This window comes from Molossus molossus, unplaced genomic scaffold (genome assembly GCF_014108415.1).
Source record: "Molossus molossus isolate mMolMol1 unplaced genomic scaffold, mMolMol1.p scaffold_m16_p_10, whole genome shotgun sequence".
Lineage (NCBI taxonomy): Eukaryota > Metazoa > Chordata > Mammalia > Chiroptera > Molossidae > Molossus > Molossus molossus.
Window position 1 is genome coordinate 37662918 of NW_023425345.1, and position 19440 is coordinate 37682357.

A 19440-nucleotide genomic window follows, 5' to 3' on the forward strand; every position below is an offset into this window, starting at 1 on the left:
ATTGGCTGCCACCCCGCACGACCAACCAGGGCCGGGGACAAACTGCAACCGAGGTACGTGCCCTTAGCGGGAACCGAACCCAGGTCTCTCTGGACTGCAGATTGGCGTGCTAACTGCTGAGCCAAACCGGCCAGGGCCAGTTGTTTCTTTTTAGGATTACTATAGTAAGTAGATTTAAGTCTCTAGCTGCTTTAGATTCTTATAGTCTACAGATCTCTCACTATTTCCATTTAGACATTCAAAATCAACATGCTCACTGTCTGTCTTCCCTTGGAAACATAATGAAGTAGAGTGTCATCTTTGTTACCGTGTAACATTGATTATGTATAAAAAGATAACTCCCATAAATAAATTCTGTCTTGTCTAGGTACTCTGAAAATGAGGTGTATATACCTGTTTGTAAACCATCATTTTGGACTTTCCTATATGTGTTCATTTGTATGACTGAACGTTTCTATTTTGAGACCCTGGTAGCTTTGTCTATAAGGTTGTTTCAAGACATATTGACTCTTGTGGAGCATATGCCTGGCTTCTAAGCCAAGATGGGCCTCACCCTTACTTGTGAAGACCTTGTTTACTTTCACATGAGTTCTGACATGGATTGAGGTCAGAAACTAGCCCCTTTATTGCTGCGAGGATTTTTCTTCTGAAAGAGAAACTTTGACATTGCTTATATGCTGTGCTTCTGTCTTATGTCTTGTAAGTAAATCTTATGTCCCTTATAGTCTTGGGTAGTTTAAGAGTTCAAGTGTTTAGTTCCAAGCTACTTCTTTTCTGCCCCTGACCTTTTCAACCAGCAGCCTCTCCGTCTTAGTTGTTGGCGTCTTTGTCCTTCCATTCATTTATCAAAACACTGGAGTCATCCTTTGTTCTCTTTTTTTTTTTCCTCTTATACCCTATGTCCAGTCTGCCAGGAAATCTTGTTACCTATCCTTTCAAAATATATATAGTATTTTGTCACTTCTTATGACCACCACTCTTACAATCCTAGTTTGAGTCATCATCATTTCTTGACTAGATTACTAAAAAAAGCATACTGAACATATCGCATATGTTCTACTCTTCCCCACATCAATCTACTCTCAGCACAGCTGCCACAGTGATGCTTTTAATATAGAGGTCATCTCTGTTCATCATTCTGAATCAGCTGGCAGAAGTTTCTCAAGCCTTTTTGTTTTGTGGCAGAAAACTCATTTGGGAAACAAGCATTTCTCTAATTTTAGGATATTTTCTAGGCACATATATGTTATAATACCACTACACTTTGTTTTCTACATAAAAAATTAGTATACACAGATTGCCTTTGAGGGTGTCTGACACAAATTAGGTTTTCTGAACTTTCTTAACACTCCCTGCTTTCACCTTTTGTGATTATTTTATTGTTTATATTTAATGTCTATCTATAGTAATAGTAATTGACAGCCTGTCGTTTTTTATCTCCATAAACATGGCCAGGCTTCACTTAGTTTTTGTGAATTGTGTATGCTGGGATTAAAGTAACACCATTTTATTCATGGTCAGTAGTGAAGATTAAATAAAAGTAGGTTATTTACTCTGAAATGATATTTTTTTTTGTTTTTTGTTTTCTTTTGCCTGGTCTTTACACTTACTCCCTTTGAAAATAACATGTATTAACTATCTCCTCCTATAAATACCCTCTATAGAAGCATAATTTTTAATCTTAGTTTTCATGAACTTAAAAAATTTTATAGATTCCCCCAGATGGTGTTGTATTATGGAGAGTGGGTGGAAAGAACTGCTATTAGGAATCAGGAAAGATTCATTTAGTCTTAATCTGTAACTGTTAGCAGGAAAATGTAGGCAACACACTTGAATTTTTTAGATCCTATTAACTGCAAAATGTGAAATTTCTTCTGTTTGCTGCTTTGGTTATAGACACTGGGATGCTGTAAGCTGGTGAGAAGTTTGGCACACTTTCTCCAGAGGCCTTAGAGATGGAGTTACTTTCTTGTTAAATATGCCTCTGTTCAAGGTTGGGAAGTGGTCCTTGCAGACTCATAACCTAATTTTGTCAACATATTGATAATAGATTAATTTCTCAGAGACAAACTCAGTTTTTGAATTCTGAAACTTAAATATAAAAACAATGTTAATTTATTAACTTACGACGAGATGTTTCTGTGCCAGAGAATGGAATGCTCAGAGGCCATTCTCGTCCCATCGGCAGAACGAATGGTAAACCACACTATGATGAAAAGGTGTGTGGTGAACATGGAATTAGAATAAAAAGAGTTAAGTAAATTGAGTTTAATGTCATTATGGTGAGAATTCATGTTCTCTTCACGTTTTAGAAATGGTTTTGCCAAGAGGACCGAAATAATTTAAATAGTTGGCTTAAGTGTCCTTCTCCCTGGATGATACTTAGATGACCTCTGCCAATATTTATCTGACTTTCCTTTTCTTAAGTTTTTGGCGTGGCTGATTAATCAGTCTTCTTTTTGATTGTATTATTAAATATGTTACCTAGATAAATTAATATTTTATATTTTAGGCTTTCTAGCTTCAGAATAGTTTTCTCTTATGTAAGAGACTGCATATCTATATGTTTTGATCACTTATATGATGATTCTGATAACTTGTTTTTAAAGCCATTCCTCAGTCATATTATTTTATTATCATAAAATTTTTTGAGAAAAATAGTGTTATTTTGTTTGTTTTCGATGAGGAAATTAAGGCCCAGCGACTGTACTGGAATACTGGGTTATAGAACTGGGATGTGACTCTGACTATTAAAGTTCAACTTTCCCTTGCTATTCTCTGCTTTCTTGTGAGTTCGCTTTAAGCGTACACTGAGAAAAGTAAATACGCATCTGAGATATTGATGCACCTCTGATCTCAGAGTTCTTTTTTCTTTTCTAAAGTATACCTTTATAGACAATTAAATAAGCATTAATCAAGTCAGTGTAAGCCATGTGTTTGTGTGTATTGTTAATTGTAGATGTAGAGTCATGCTACAGTTAACTATCACTCTTTTTTGTGTGAATTAAATAGCAAATATTTTAAACCTTAGGTTATTTCTCTTAAATGAACAGTTTGTAAAGCTTCACATCCATTCATAAGTTTTTTATTTCAAGAATAGTTTATTTTTTAGCATTGGTATTATTTGTTAAATTTTTATTATTTTCCTTTGTTTTAGTCTTTTATGCTTTAAAGAGATATGATTTTGGCATTTCACTGCACTCTTGTGACATACATTCCTTAGATGAAGGCATGTTCCCTGTTTTATTTTTGCTTTGAGAACTTCAAGTTGTACACCATTTTCTACTTATTTGAGCCACATGGTTCATTAATTTTAATAAATATAATGGTAATAGACTTTATTTTAACTACATACATCTTCTGAATTTGGCATATAAAATTTCTTGGAGGAAATCCAAAGAGTTTAGTTGTCTAACAGCTGCCGTTAGCTATTAGGTATGTAGTAGCTCTTTTAAATTGTTGGCAAAGAGAATGTAATGACATCCAGCACAGTTTAGAGTTATATATTTTTTATTTTTTTTAATTAATTAATTTATTTTTGTTACAGATGTTTCTCCTTTTTCCCCAACTGATTACCCCCTCCCCATCGCTCCCCACCCTGTCCCCAGCTTTGGTGTCTATGTCCATTGTTCATGCATACATGTATATAAGTTCTGTGGTTTATCTCTTCCCCCACCGCACCCTCTTCTGGGGATTGTCAGTCTGTACTCCACTTCCACGTCTCTGGGACTACCCCATTCCTCAGACTGTTATGTTCATTATATTCCACAAATAAGTGAGATCATATGATACTTGTCTTTCTCTGTTTGGCTTATTTCACGTAGGATGATACTTTATCGGTCCCTCCATGTCATCTCAAAGGATAAGGAATCTTTCTTTCTTACAGCTGCATAGGACTCCATTGTATATATGTACCACAGCTTTTTTATCCATTTGTCAACTGATGGACATTTGGGCTGTTTCCAGATCTTAACTATTGTAAATAGTGCTGCTACAAATATAGGGGTATGTATATTCTTTCTGATTGGTGTTTCAGGCTTCTTAGGGTATATTCCTAGAAGTGGGATCACTGGGTCAAAAGGCAGTTCAATTTTTAATTTTTTGAGGTAACACCATATTGTTTTCCACAGTGGCTGCACCAGTCTGCATTCCCACTAGCAGTGTACTAGAGTCCCCTTTTCTCCACACCCTCGCTAACACTTGTTGTTTGACAATTGGTTGATGGCGGCCATTCTGACAGGTGTGAGGTGATACCTCATTGTTATTTTAATTTGCATCTCTCTGATGATTAGTGATGCTGAGCATTTCTTCATGTCTCTTAGCCATTTGTATGTCCTGTGTGGAGAGGTGTCTATTTAGTTCCTCTGCCCATTTTTTAATTGGATTCTTTGTCTTCCATTTGTTGAGTTGTATGAGCATGCTATATGTATTGGAAATTAACCCCTTATCTGATGTATCATTGGCAATTATGCTCTCCCATACAGTGGGTTGCCTTTCCATTTAGGTGGTTGTTTCTTTTGCTTGAACAGAAGCTTTTGAGTTTGATGTAGTCCCATGTGTTCATTTTCTCCTTTGTTTCTGTTGCCTTAAGTGATGTATGGATGAAAATTCTGCTGCGTATGATGTCTGAAATTTTGTTGTCTATAGTTTCCTCTTGGATTTTTATGGATTCATGAGTCACATTTAAGTCTTTTATCCATTTTGAGTTTATTCTTGTGTATGGTGTAAGTTGATGGTCTAGTTTCATTTTTTTGCATGTAGCTGTCCAATTTCCCCAACACCATTTATTAAAGAGGCTGTCTTTACTCCATTGTATGCTCTTGCCCCGCTTGTCAAATATTAATTGAGCATAATGTTTGGGTCCATTTCTCTGTTCTCTGTTCTATTCCACTGGTCTCTGTTTCTGTGGTGTATCACATTTATTGATTTGTGAATATTGTACCAGCCTTGCATCTCTGGGATGAATCCCACTTGGTCATGGTGAATAATTTTTTTTGATGTATTGGTGGATTCGATTTGCTAGTATTTTGTTCAGGATTTTGGTGTCTGTGTTCATCAGGGATATTTACCTGTAGTTTTCTTTCTTTGTAATGTATTTTTCTGGTTTTGGAATTAGAATTATGCTGGCCTCATAAAACGAGTTTGGAAGTCTTCCTTCTTCTTGAATTTTTTGAAATAGTTTGAGGAGAATGTGTATTGGTTCTTCTTTGAATGTCCGGTAAAATTCCCCCTTGTAGCATCCGGGCCTGGGCTTTTGTTTGCTGGGAGAGTCTTGATTACATCTTCAATATTCTTAGTTGTTATTGGTCTGTTCAAGTTTTCTATCTCTTCCCGGTTCAGTTTTGGGAGAGTGTTTCTAGGAATTTGTCTATTTCGCTTAGATTATCAAATTTGTTGCCGTATAATTGTTCATAATATTTGTTAACAATCCTTTGTATTTCTGTGGTGTCAGTTATTATTTCTGATTTTGTGTATTTGGGTTTTCTCTCTTTGTTTCTTAGTGAATCTAGCTAAGGGTCCATCAATGTTGTTTATCTTTTCAAGGAACCAGCTCTTTGTTTCATTTATCCTTTGAATTTTGTTTTTGGTCTCCATGTTGTATATTTCTGCTCTGATCATTACTATTTCCTTCCTTCTACTTGCTCTGGGGTTTTCTTTTTGTTTGCTTTCTAGTTCTTTAAGTTGTGAGGTTAAATAGTCCATTAGAAATTTTTCTTGTTTCTTAAGGTAGGCCTGTAGTGCTATGTGAACTTTCTTCTCAGAACTGCTTTCGCTGCATCCCATAGATTTTGTGTTGTTGTGTGTTCATTTTCATTGGTTTCCAGGAAGTGTTTAATTTCTTCCTTGATCTCCTCGGTAACCCATTCATTGTTCAATAACAAGCTATTTAGCCTCCGTGTTTTCAAATGTCTTTGCATGTTCTTGTTGCAATTGATTTCTAGTTGCATGCCATTGTGATCTGAGAAGATGCTTGATATGAATTCAGTCTTCTTGAGCATGTAGAGACTTAGTTTGTGCTGTAACATGTGGTCTATCTTTGAGAATGTCCCATGTACACTTGAGAAGAATGTGAATTCTGTATGGGGTGTAATTATCTGTAGATATCTATTAAATCCATTTGATCCAGCACTTCATTTAGAGTCTGTGTTTCCTTGTTAATTTTTTGTGTAAAAGATCTATCCAGTGATTTCAGCAGTGTATTGAAGTCCCCTGATATGATTGTATTGCTGTAGATTTCTCCTTTGAAGTTCTCCAAGAGATTTTTAATATATTTTGGTGCTCCTTTATTGGGTGCATATATGTTTACCAAAGTTATATCTTCCTGTTGGATAGATCCTTTCAATATTATGTAGTGGCCTTCTTTGTCTCTAGTTATGGCCTTCATTTTGAAATCTACTTTATCAGATATGAATATTGCTACCCCAGCTTTTTTTTGTTTTCCGTTTGCTTGAAAGATTTTTTTCCATCTCTTCATTTTAAACCTATGTGAGTCTTTTGTTGTGAGGTGGGTCTCTTGTAAACAACATATATGAGTCATGCTTTCTTACCCAGTCAGCTGCTCTGTGTCTTTTTATCGGAGCATTCAAACCATTAATATTTAAGGTGATTATTGATATGTACTTATTTATTGCCATTTTTGTTTAGTGTGGTTCTATTTTTCTTCGTTTTTCTTTTACTAATTACAGCAGTCCTTTTAGCATACCTTGCAGTACAGGTTTGATGTGAATATATTCTGTTAGCCTTTTTTTTTTTTTTTGTCTGGAAAACTCTTTATTTGACCTTCTAGTTTGAATGATAGCCTTGTTGGATAGAGTAGTCTTCAATTCAGATCCTTGTTTTTCATGACCTTATTTACTTCATGCCACTCCCTTCTGGCCTGTAGTGTTTCTCTTGAAAAGTCAGCTGAGAGCCTTATGGGGTTTTCTTGTAGGTAACTTGGTGCTTATCTCTTGCTGCCTCTAGGATTCTCTCTTTGTCTTTAATTTTTTGTATTTTAATTACTATGTGTCTTGGTTTGGGCCTTTTTGGGTTCTTCTTACTTGGGGCTCTCTGTGCTTCTTGAACTTGAATGCCTTCTTCCTTCGCCTAGTTAGGAATGTTTTCTGTCACTGCTTCTTCAAATATATTCTCTAACCCTTGCCCATTTTCTTCCTGTTTGGGGACTCCTATGATACACATGTTATTACCTTTCCAGTGGTTCCACAGTTCTCTTAAGCTCTCTTCCTCTTTTTTAACTTTTTTTTTTTTCTTTAGGTTTTCTGATTGGTTGATTTTTTCTACCCTGTCTTCTAATTCACTGATCCAGTCCTCAGCTTCTTTTACTCTGCTGTTTAGTCCTTCCAATATGTTCTTAATTTGTGCTATGTTATTCTTTATTTCCACTTGGTTGGTTTTTAATGTTTTCATATCTTTACTCATGGTGCTGATGTCCTTACTCATGCTGTTCAGCTTCCTCAAGATCATGGCTCTGAACTCTCCCTCTGATAATATGCTTAGCGGCTTTTTATTTATCTCATCCTCAATAGAGTTCTCTTGTTTGTTCATTTGGGATTTGTTTCTTTGTTTCATTGTTTGGCTATCTCAGTGGGTTTTGGAGTCTGCCAAATTTTCTCTGTGGGTGTTGGTGTTCTGCTGTTTGTGGCTCCCTCTACTGGGTTTGGATGAGCCTGGGTTGGCCCACGTTAAACACCACTGTTAAGTCTTACTTTCCTGGGTAGATTTGCAAGCCTAGGAAAGGTTCAGTTATCCTCCAATTCTCTATTTTTTTCCTGGTGGCTACTAGTCTCAGTTACTCAGTGCCTTGGAATGTCGCCCTGGTGTTCTGAATAAGAGGATTTCCAGAAGGTGGGATGGAGGCTGGTTGTTAATGAGCCTCAATTTGCATTTCTTTGCCTCTTCTTGGAAAGGCTGAATCTCTGAGGTGGGGGTGTGGGGGAGGCAGGGCTGCTGCTGTTCCCCACAGCTCTGGGAAGGAGCTCACTGGCCACCATCTTTTGTTTCTGCAACTCAGCAAAAACTCTGAGTGCCCTCCAAATTCCGGCTGTCCCCACAGAGTTTCAGCCCAGTCTGCCCTCCCTCTGTTGTCGCCCCCAGGTGAGTGACTGTGACTATTTTAGTGCTCTGTCCTGGCTCTCTGTGCTGTGGAGCGGGCTTGGTCTTTATTCCACAAGGGAACTGCTCACAGCTAAGACTGCTGCTATCAGTGGGTTCCCAGCCATCCACCCTCTTGTGCCTCCGTAGATCCTACCAGTGTCCTTGGTTATATGGTCCTTTCCTGCTGCTTTTCTGTTGCTTTTTTTCTGAATATTTGTCTTTATTTTAGTTGTAATTTCCGTTTGGTCCTGGGAGGTCATCTGTGTAGCTTCTATTCACTCCGCCTCCATTTTTTTCACATCCTCTATGCTTATCTTGTGCACAGCTGAGTCACACAGCCCTTGCTCTAACTGCTGACCCAAACTGACCAGGGCACTTTCTCTATTTTTATAGTTTAATATTTCTTGTTTAATTGCATTGGCTCATGCATTTAATGCAATGTTAAATGGTATGGAGATAGTAGACATTGTTGCCTTTTTTGTGACCATAGAGGTATTAGTCTAATTTGATCTCTTTCTCCCTCTCCTTTTTTTTCATTAATTAACATGATGACTTTAGGACTAAGGTCTATATTTATTGTTTTAAGAAAGTATGTATCAATTCCAATTTTCTTGAGTTTTCATTTTTACTTAAAATATTTTCAGTCTTAGAGATAAACATATCATTTTCTCTTGAAGTGTATCAGTATGGAATATTATATTAATGACTTTCCTAATAGTGAATTAGTCTTGTATTCCTGGAATAAATCTGACTTGTTCATTTCATAACATGTTCTCAATATAGTGTAGGATTCTGTTTACTAACATTTATTTAGAACTTTTACTTCATTATTTTTGCGATTATCTAATCTCTAATTATTCTTTTTTTGTATTATCTTTATCAGGGTAGCTATTAATGTTATGTCACTGTTATGTAAACTAATGCAGTTTTTCTTTATTTTTAATGCTTTGGAGCAATGTTAGTGCATTGTTAGTATCTGTTTTTAAAATTTTTGGTAGAAACCCTCTTGTGAAATGCTTTATCTGTGGGGTGGTTGCCTGAGACCTTTATTTTTTTCCCCAAGGAAATCTATTTTTAAAAGTTTTGTTGTTGTTGTTGTTGTGTATTTATTTATTTTTATTCTAATCAGATCATCTGATAAATTGTATTTCTACGTGCATTGCCCATTTTTTTCTACAGTTTAAATTTTATTTAAGGAGAAATCTGTAGATAAGTTTTATGATTTAAAATTTTTTCTTCTGTTTTAATTATTATGTTCCCTTTGCATTTAAGTTGTATATTTGTACTTTTGTTCTTTTAGTGTTAATAGGTTAACTACTATTTTGTTTACTTTTTTAGAAATTCAGAATTATATTTAATTAGATCTATTCTTTTAATTTACTTTGATGTCTGCATTGTCTTTATTATTTTTGTTATGCTTTCTTTTCAGTTTCTATTTAGTTTATAAGTTGGGAATTTAATTCATTTATTTTTTTTTTTAATTGAAGTGTTCAAGGCTATAGATTTTTTCCTAAACACTGCTATAAATATATCCATAGGTTATATGATGTTTTAACATAATTTCTTTTAAAAATTGTAATATATTGATAGTGGGAAATTAAAATTATATTGTATTTGGGTGGGTTATAGGGTAATGGAATAGGTGAAAAGAGTCTTAATAAAGTTTTTTTTTTGAATGTTGTGAAATGATTTAAAAATATTCAGTGACAGTTTTCTTTTAATGAATGTACCTATCTGGTACAGCCAAGCTGCTTATTTATTTACATTATCTATTTAAGCTACATAACATCATTTTGGGGTACATATTATTCTTCCATTTTTAGAAAAAGAATCAGTAGTTTAGATCAGTTTATGTAATTTGCCCAAGGCTGCATAAGAAGTAAGTTGTTATTGAGATTTGAATCCATTTCTGACTATATATTTATGGCTTTTGCTTGAGTGGTGATATTGTGAGGTCACAGAGGTATTTAACAGTATGGCATAATCAGTAACTGTTAGCACAGTGTGACTGGAATAAGGTCAGCTCTTAGTGGTATCATTTCTGGCTTGGGCAAATAGTTCACTGAGATACTGTTAACTAAAATGGAAAACATGAAACAAAGCAGGTTTATATAAGATGATGGGTAAGTTTGATGTACCTACTAGACAGCTAAATGTACCCATCTGGTAGTTAGGTGAATATATGTATTTGGAGGTCTGCAGACTGGTTAGTGCAGATACATAAATTTAGATATTATTAGCTTATAGGTGATAGTTTATATAATGGGTTTTGAAAGTGGTAAGAATAATGTGAATATTGAGATTAGAGCATGAGAAAAACAGTGAATCTCGAAATTGAATGGGAAAAAAGTCTGAAGAGGAAACAAGAAAAATTAGTCAAAATATGAGGAGGAAATCAAGGATAAAGTAGTTCACAGGTACCAAGGGAAATTTCAAGGTAAATGAAGGGTCATTGGTATTAGGGCCCTTGGGAACTAAACAAAGATAAAATAAGATGTGTTCATTTAATTTAATGGTAACTTAAAGGAAAATTAATATCTTAATTGATAAGTTCAGTAGATTGATGAGGATTAGGTGACAAAGAAAACTGAGACAGGAATCATTTGGAGATAAAACATTTGGATATGAAGGGAAAGTGTGATAGGTGGCAGTAGCCAGTGGGAAGTGTGAGGTTGGGGATGCTTCTCTTACCCTCTTCCTCCTTTCCTCCCAACCTCTCCCTTCCCTTCCCCTTGTCTCTTGTCTTTGCTTCCTCCCACTCTCCCTCCCTTTCTTTATTCTACCACTTTCCCTCCATCTTTTCCTAATATGATGTTCTTAAACATTTAATGTTACAGATTGAGAATTTAGGGTCAGCATGATACCTTGTCTTAGATTTTGGCTAGAAATATAAAAACAGAGATGTTAAAATGTTCAGGTGTTAGATCAGAATAATATTTTTAAGAGTTTCTTAAATCCATGATTAGAGTCACTTTTATGCCCAGAAGTAAACATACTTGTCTAACAGATTTTAGTGTTTGAAATAATAATAAAAGTAATATTAGCACAGTGCTAAAACTTCTCATATTTTAGTCAATTTATATCTCATGGGAAAATCTATGCCAGTTTTACAGATGAGGAAATTGAGGGAAGTTAAGTAAACTTGCTTATTTCTCTATATCTGGTATGGTAATTAGATTGCAGAGTCTATGGTCTTAATGACAGGGTTGTATTTGCTCTTACTATACTATAGTACTTATTTCATACCTTTAAAATTAATTAGTAATGTTTTTATTATAAATTATAATTTAGAATTACAAGTTAGAATATTTTGACATTTTAGAGAAATGTATTGGCATATGGAATTGTGAAGATTAGAAAAAAGTAAGTTCTGAAAAAGATATGTCAAGTACAAATATGAGTTGAAATTCCAGTTTTTCGTATTTTAGTTAAAATCATGAAATGCTTGTGGGAAGCTAAGAATACCTTATCGAGTATGGCACATACTATTTTAAAAGCACACTATTGCTATAAAATAAAAGTATATAAGATAAATAAATGCTCCCATAGGATACCAATCAGAAATTGATGTATTCTTTAGTTTATTAATAATGACCGTATAAATATTTTTCTTCAGGCAAAAATGCAATATCCATTGTGAGCTGCCTTCCAGAATTTATGGTAGGACTTCGCTGACGTTGCCACTGATGCCAATGTGGAATAAAGGTCTTTATGATTTAGAAAGTCAAAACATACAAATGGCTTACTGCTAAAAATAATTTACTCTTCTTAAACTTTAAAACACATAGTACAAATAAATGTATTTGGATTTTTAGAAAGAACATTTGAAAATCCAGTAATATAAATACAGTCCGTTTATTTTGCTCTCATCAATATTTTTGTTTTATATCATGCTTGGCCATTGGTTTACCTTTTGTGACCTTTGTATTTGAACCCTGATCACAATCTAATAATGTTTTGTTGCAAAACTACTTACGTAATTGTATTTCAACATTGTTTTTTTATAAAAACAATTCGGCAAACAATTCGGCGAACTAACTTTGACTTTAGTGTGAAAAATCTTTTGTTGAAAAAGAACACAGAGACAGTAGATTAGTTATTTTAAAGTGATTATCCTTTCCCTTAGCTCACTGTATTGTAATAATTGATTTGTCTTGAATACTGGGTCATAAAGTCATTGAGTATATGAATACTTGACTTTGCTTGCTCACTGCTGTCTTCTCAGTGCCTAGTCAGTGCCCATGCCTGGTTAGTATCAGTGCCTAGTCAGTGCCCATGCCTGGTTAGTATCGATGCCTAGTCAGTGCCTAGGCACTAGTAGGTATGCTACTGCTGTTTCTGACCTAACTTGATAGATAGGCAATATGTTGGAATATTTTCTCTGAGTTGAACATGCACTTCTTATAGTGATAGTTATATGTTAACATTAAGACATTATTGCTTTGCTTGCCTGTGTCTCGTGGAAATGTCAGTTAAATTTAGAAATGCTAGTTTTAGATTTCAGGTAATGGTCCTTCAGAATAGTCATAGAATCCTCATTTTCAGTCATTTTGCCTTTAATTCCTTTACCCTTCTCCCTTTCCCCCTCTCTACTCTCTTTCATTCCTTCCACCTGTTTTTTTCTTTTTCCTTTAATCATCTTTTTGTTTATCTGTGTGTTTTCCTTCAGTATCTGGAGTCCATCTTTCTCCAGCGTCTCCTGCGATTATACTCGACCATGACCACTCTTCTTCCGTTGGCTGCCTCTCGACTGAGCCCATCATTTCATCACCAGAGATTACACATGCAGACAACAGCATTGTCAGTCAAACTGTCTCAAAAACACAGGTAAAGATGAGCATATTTTTATAGGAAATTTGCATACTTGAAAAATTACCTACTGGTTTCATTGAAGTTTTGAAGATTTTCTGATTACTTTTTTTCACTTTCTGAAAAATACTTCTGTAGATACTTTAACTTTGAGGCTAGTGTCTAGAATTCAAAAAACTGAATGATATGTTTTTTTGGGGGAACAATTACAAAGTATTTAAGTAGCCTTAGTTATCAAAATATGATTTGAGTGTCTCATTTATTAAAATAGACTTAGTTTTACATTTCAAATTGTGAACTTCAAAAGGGAAAATAATTACAAAAAAAGGAATAATTTATTTCTCTTTTCAGGGACACTTATATGTTTTCAGGTATTAGAGTATTCTTCTCAATTTCAGAGTAGAAGTTAAAAAAAGAGCAGTTTGAAAATTTATTCAAATATTTATTGACCCAGGAATTGTGCTAGATGCTGGATTTAGTCCAGATTTCCCAAGTATTATATACAGTCTTGAGAATTGTTATCTGTACTAGAAAGTGATGATTAATTAGAGGTTATTGACAAATTTCAAATTCTGATTTACAGTTTAAAATATAAGCAAATTCTGATGTGTGTGTAAATTCAAGAACTGGTGAGTATCAGATATGTCTATACTTTATACATTTTCAAGCATAAGGAAAAATTTTAAATTTGTAGTGCTTTGATTGCAAAACAATAAATGCTTTAAAGTTTAAACTTTAGAGGAAATTTGTGTCTTACTGCAAAGATCAGGTTGTTGTAATAGTTTGAGGTCTTCTGTTGATTCACTTAAAGGGTGAAATAATTTCAGAACCCTTGCTACAACTTAATTTCCAAATGTGGTTTCTGGTGCCCTTTGGATGTTTTCATTATTGGTACAGTCTAAACTTTTCCCTCTTGTATATATTTTTTTTAATGTGGTTTAGATTCAGCAATCAACACACACTGATCTGGATATCTCACTTTTTCCATTGGGTTTAACTGATGAGAAAAGTAATGGAACAATTGCTCTTGTGGAAGATTCTGAGGATCCTGTAGCCAATGTATCAAACATACAGCTTCAGCAGAAAATTTCAAGTTTAGAGATTAAACTCAAAGCTTCTGAGGAAGAAAAACAGAGAATTAAAAAGGTATATTTACATTTTCCTAAAAAAAATAAAATAAATGTTTGAATTGTATATTCTGGAAATTTGATAAAATTCTAATCTTTTTTTTTTTTTTTTTTATCCTCACCCGAGGATATTTTTCCATTTTTTGTACAGATAGAGTGGGAGGGAGAGAGAGGAAGGGAGAGAGAGAGAGAAACATCGACGTGAAGGGACACATCGAGTGGCTGCCACCCGCATGACCAACCAGGGCCGGGGACAAACTGCAACCGAAGTACGTGCCCTTAGCGGGAACCGAACCCGGGTCTCTCCGGACCGCAGGCCGACGCTCTAACCGCTGAGCCAAACTGGCCAGGGCAAAATTCTAATCTTTGATTAAAAACTCATCAGTGGAAAAAGACACAGTCCTGTCTTGGCTGTAGGTTTAAATCAGTCATTTGAGTTTATCACTTAAAGTCTTTGATAAGAAATCTTTGGTCTTAAATGTGTACTTTTTTTTTTAATCCTCACCCGAGGACATTTTTGCATTTATCTTCAGACAGAACGGGAAGGAGAGAGGTTGGAAGGGAAAGAGAGAAACATCGACGTTGAGAGAGACACATCGAGTGGTTGCCACCCGCACAACCCAACCGAGGCTGGGGACAAACCGCAACGGAGGTACGTGGCCTTAGTGGGAACCAAATCCGGGACTCTCTGGTCCCCGGGCCAACGTTTTAACTGCTGAGCAGAACTGGACAGGGCTTAAATGTGTACTTTTAAAGTTATGAACATATTTTATTAGATTTTTGTTTTCTCTACCTACTTTCTTCTGTTTTATTTTTATTTACCTTGAAAGCAGGTAGTATTGTATTTATTATATAGTTTAGAAGATTTGTAGTATTGTCTTGTTCCTATGTGAAGTCAGTCATCATGGGATATTTGACAAGAGTATATAGATATCCAGTTATTTAAGTAAATTATTTACTTATGTTCTCATTTCTCTTTCCTACAAATATATCTATAAAAAGACTTTAGCAAATTTATAGAAAGTATATGTAGATATAAATTGTGTTTATTGTAATTAGCTTAGATGCTTTTATTCATTTATTAGCATGAATGATTTTAGTGTTTTTATCAATGTTTGATATTGGTCTGGAAATGAAAGTGAAGCATGCAGAATATAATATTGTTGAACTTTAAATCATACTTCCTTTGGGTCTTTTTCTTACCAAACATTTTCAGGAATGTTCATTGAAAAAACTGAATATATTTCATGCCATTACACATTACATAATTTGGCTTGGATTTCTCTTTTAGGATGTGGAATCATTGATAGAAAAACATAGTGTCTTGGAAAAAGATTTCCTTAAAGAAAAAGAGCAAGAGGCCATTTCTTTTCAAGATAGATACAAAGAACTTCAGGTAAATTGAGTGTGCTTTACAAGTTCATATGTAGGCCTTTTGTGAAGCATGTAATACAATTTCAAAGAGTGCTCAATAAATACTTTATGAATGAATAAGTATGTAAAATATTGACTAATATGGGTGAAATTAATGATAAATGTCATTTTGAAAAGTATGAGTCTGTGAGAAGCTATGAGGGTTAGTTGTTTGAGACTCAGTTTGGTGAAAAATATCCTGTTTTGGATGGATAAAATTTGGAATTTTGGAATTCTAATTTTTGTTACTTGTGATTATATTTGAAAAGATTTTTAGAATGCTGTAACCCACAAATTGAGATATTTGACCTTTTCTATATATTGTAATCAATGTCTCCTCGTTTTTGCCTCCTCAAATTTCCTTAACAAAGTTTTTTTTTTTTTCTTTTTCTGTTCTTCCCCATCTCAGTAAATGGCAACTCTCTCTTTCCATATGCTAAGGGTGAAAAACTGCATTTATCCTTTTTTATACTTCTTGTTTGTTCCTTCAGAGAAACCTGTTGGCTCTACCTTCACAATATCCAGGTTTCGACTATTTATCACTATGGTCACTGCTACCAACCTGTTCTGGGCCTTCCTTATTTCTCCTTTGTAATACTAAAGTATCTTCTAACCAATCGTTATGGTTCTGTCATTGCCTTCTTACAGACCATTCTCCACCTTGCAGCCCCATGCGATCTGATTAACACTTAAAGTTGATTGTTATTTCTCTGCTCTGAGACCTTAGTGGCTTCTCATCTCACCCGAACTAAAAGGCAAGTGAGTCCTTGATCTGGTTTGCAAGGTCCTATATTCTCTCTTATCCTTTCTCCCTGCCTGTCCTCTGCTTCTTCTCATTTTGCTTTATCCCTATATCTGGAACTCTTCTCATAATTTTCTGCATGTTTTCTTTTTTATATCATTCAGGTCTCCATGCAGATATCACCTTATAGAGACCTTTCTAAACAGTGCTGACATCCCATATCAACCTTCCCATATGATGCTTTTTTCCTCTGTAGCAATTTTCCATCTGACCAACTTGTTTACTTGCCTAGATCATTTTAATAGTCTTATAAGTGGTTTTCTAGCTTCTGCTCTTGCTCTTCTGCTTAATGAGTTTTTATTTCAGCAAGTAGTGTTTTTAAAAATGTAAGTCAAAACATTTCCCGGTCTCAATTCTCATTCTCCTTCCAGTGTAAATCTTCTGGCTTCTCCCACTTTTCCAGTTTACCCCCAGCTATTTACTTACACCAAACTTCATAATAAGGTCCAGGTGAATGTGTGTGTCTGGGAGGGCATTCCTTGGCTGTTGGAGTGGTGAGTGGAGGGAAATGGTTTATGATTTAGTCACAGTCTCTCTGCCTGGAATGCCCTGTGTCCAGATACCTACATGGCTCTGTTAAAAATTATGCAAAACATGAAAATAAGGAAAAGGCTGAGCACTGTGTCCTTTCAACATGTATGGGGACATCGTTTAATAGCTCTACCCAAGGATTATTTAGGAGAATGTACTTTAACTCATGCTTTATTGATATTGCATGCTAATTATGTTTTTTCCCCAGAGGTAATGTGAATAATTCATCTTTTAGAAAAGATAACCCTATAGGAGGACAGGTGCCAGTTTTTTCTCTCACCTAGTGCTCTTTCCTGTCTAACAATCTGTTTTTTAAAATTATATAAATATATAAATAAATATATCTATCTATCTTTACATATCTTTAAATGAACTTTGAACCAGTCTTCTGATTTAAGTCTTAACGTGAATGGCTTATTTATTAATAAATGAGTAGAATAAATCTTTGACATATGTTCAATTTATATTTATGAGTCACATTTTAACTTTTTGAAAATTATATTTTAACAAGGCTCAGTGACCCTTCAGACATCTACTCTTGTGGAGGCTTTCTGTGGCCATGCTAATAAAATGAGAACTAGGTACATGCTTAGCATGCCCTGGCCCCTTTGCTTTGCTTTTTCGCCCTGCCTCGTAGCACTTAACTCCACCTGTTATTTTATTTTGATTGCATATTTTTAGTCCCCCACCCCTCACGAGAGTGTAAACTCCATGAGATTAGGAACTTCCATTGTAGTACCGACAGCAATACCTGGCACATAGTATGGACGCAATTAACATTCTTGAATGAATGTTCAGTATGCACCCTCTTCACCAAGGGCAGTCACATTGGGTATGGCCACTTTTACCAGCCCCATACTTGGAATTAAGGTGTGTATTAGAAGGCATGGCACTGAACACTGACAGAACTGGGTGTTTTCTTCTGTCTCCGTTGAGTAACTTAATTGGGCCCTATAGTGTAACATATGCCTTTGCAAATTTAATTTCTCAATCTGTTAATGGGAACAATAACATACCAAGAAACCATCTGGGACCTGACCATACAGCACTTGAAATTTTCACAATAAAGATCTATATAAAGGTCAAGTGGCATTATCATTGTCTTACTGCCTTTATTTTTAAAAGTGATAAACAGTTACAACTTGAGTCTTCAAAATGAATGTTCAATTTAAAAAGCTCTTCTTTTATAGGAAACAGTACTTCCACAGAAACATTTTTTCAGATGATTTTACTTCAGCACCAAGAAGGAACTCTCTTCTTTTTCATACCATGTGATTAAAAGAGTAAATCAACGTATAGATTAGTTTATCGCCTTGGCTAAATAGTGATAGAAAAAATGTGTTAGGACTAAAAAAAAGAAAAATGTGCTAGGAGGTCTCAGTGCCAAATTGAATGCAAAGGCGGGCATGCTGTTAAGCTTATACAGGTAACCGCTGCTTTTCAAAAGTATGCCTTATGTCTCTCTACTTTTATGAAAGATCTATATTAATACCTGTTTTCTTAAGAGCATTTTAGCTTTTATTTAAAAAAAAAAAGTGAAAATAGTGTTTAGTGTTTGTTTTGGTATTGTGAGTGGTTTTCAATTATATCCTATGCATTTTGGGTGTTTTGTGTGATGCCTTGTATCTTGTTTAAATTTTAATAGGCCTCTTCTGACACTACACAGGTTGGGAAAAGGTGGAGGCCACTTTGTAAATGTCAGGTGTGGGTGAAATTGCAAGTTTCCCACTGAACCTTTGCCACCCTGGGCAGAAGTGGTGCCCTTGCTCCTGAGACAAAGTGGAATTGTAGGCCCCCTGTGGGCCTTGGCTGACACTGGGCTAGGAGGAGGAGAGGAACTCTGGAGCTGTCCCCGTGCACTTGTACTAGCACCATAGAGCCAGGAGGCCTTATTACTTCTCAGTGGTGGTAAAGTTCTGGCTCCCTACTCAGCTTCTTCTGACATAGGCAAGGAGGGGAAGATGGAGCCTCCTTACCTCTGGGTGGGGATGCACGTCCTGAACATACCTCCAGACCACATGGTTTTCTCTGTTATCAACTCAGGGGCAGCCACTTTATAGCTGGGTGAGGGTGGAAGTCTGGGCTCAGCATTCTGGCCTTTGCTCACATTGCTGGAGTTGGAGTCATGTTTTTCCATGGGGTCCAGCTGTCATAGGGTGTTGATGATCTAACAGTTTTCTCTTCTACCCCTTTTGTGGTCTTTTGGCTGGAGAGGGATAGCATTTCTTGGGAATGTCTTTGTTTGTGTCCATTGGCATTTCCTGGTTGCTGGCCATCCTATTATATGAGTCAAAAAGAAAACTCATAGAATTACTTCTGTGTGTCATTCTTTGGGTCCTCAGGTTCTAGGTGGTCTGCCTTTCCACCACCTTCTAGAATCTTCTTACATTTGTTTCAAATAGAATGTTCAGGGCTTTTAGCTGTACTAGGGAGGAATGCATCTACTTCACCTTAGTCTGGAAGTGGAACAGCAATGAACATTTGAAATTTTAAATACTCTTTTTTTTGTATCTGCAGCAGAAAATTAATTTCAATCTTAAGATACATTAATTTAAAACTTATTTTGAATAAGTTTTTAAAGGAACAGTTTGAGTAATTAACTCATGGATTCATTGTAGATAGAACAGAGGTAAATAAAAATATAGATAACTTAAATTGGAAGAT

General features: G+C 35.3%; 1 protein-coding gene across 8 annotated transcripts in view; it reads left to right on the top strand.

Moving 5' to 3' along the window:
• Positions 1–19440, top strand: part of CCDC91 (coiled-coil domain containing 91) — a 273314-nt gene that overhangs the window by 72417 nt on the left and 181457 nt on the right. For 3 of the 8 annotated variants that reach the window (XM_036251939.1, XM_036251937.1, XM_036251944.1), the window contains exons 4-6: positions 12764–12921; positions 13846–14049; positions 15322–15426. In XM_036251939.1, coding sequence (XP_036107832.1) covers positions 12764–12921; positions 13846–14049; positions 15322–15426 — 467 coding nt within the window. Of the gene's footprint in view, positions 1–11710; positions 11800–12763; positions 12922–13845; positions 14050–15321; positions 15427–19440 lie in introns of those variants that run through there. The other 5 variants (XM_036251940.1, XM_036251942.1, XM_036251941.1 and 2 more) reach the window with 4 other exon arrangements.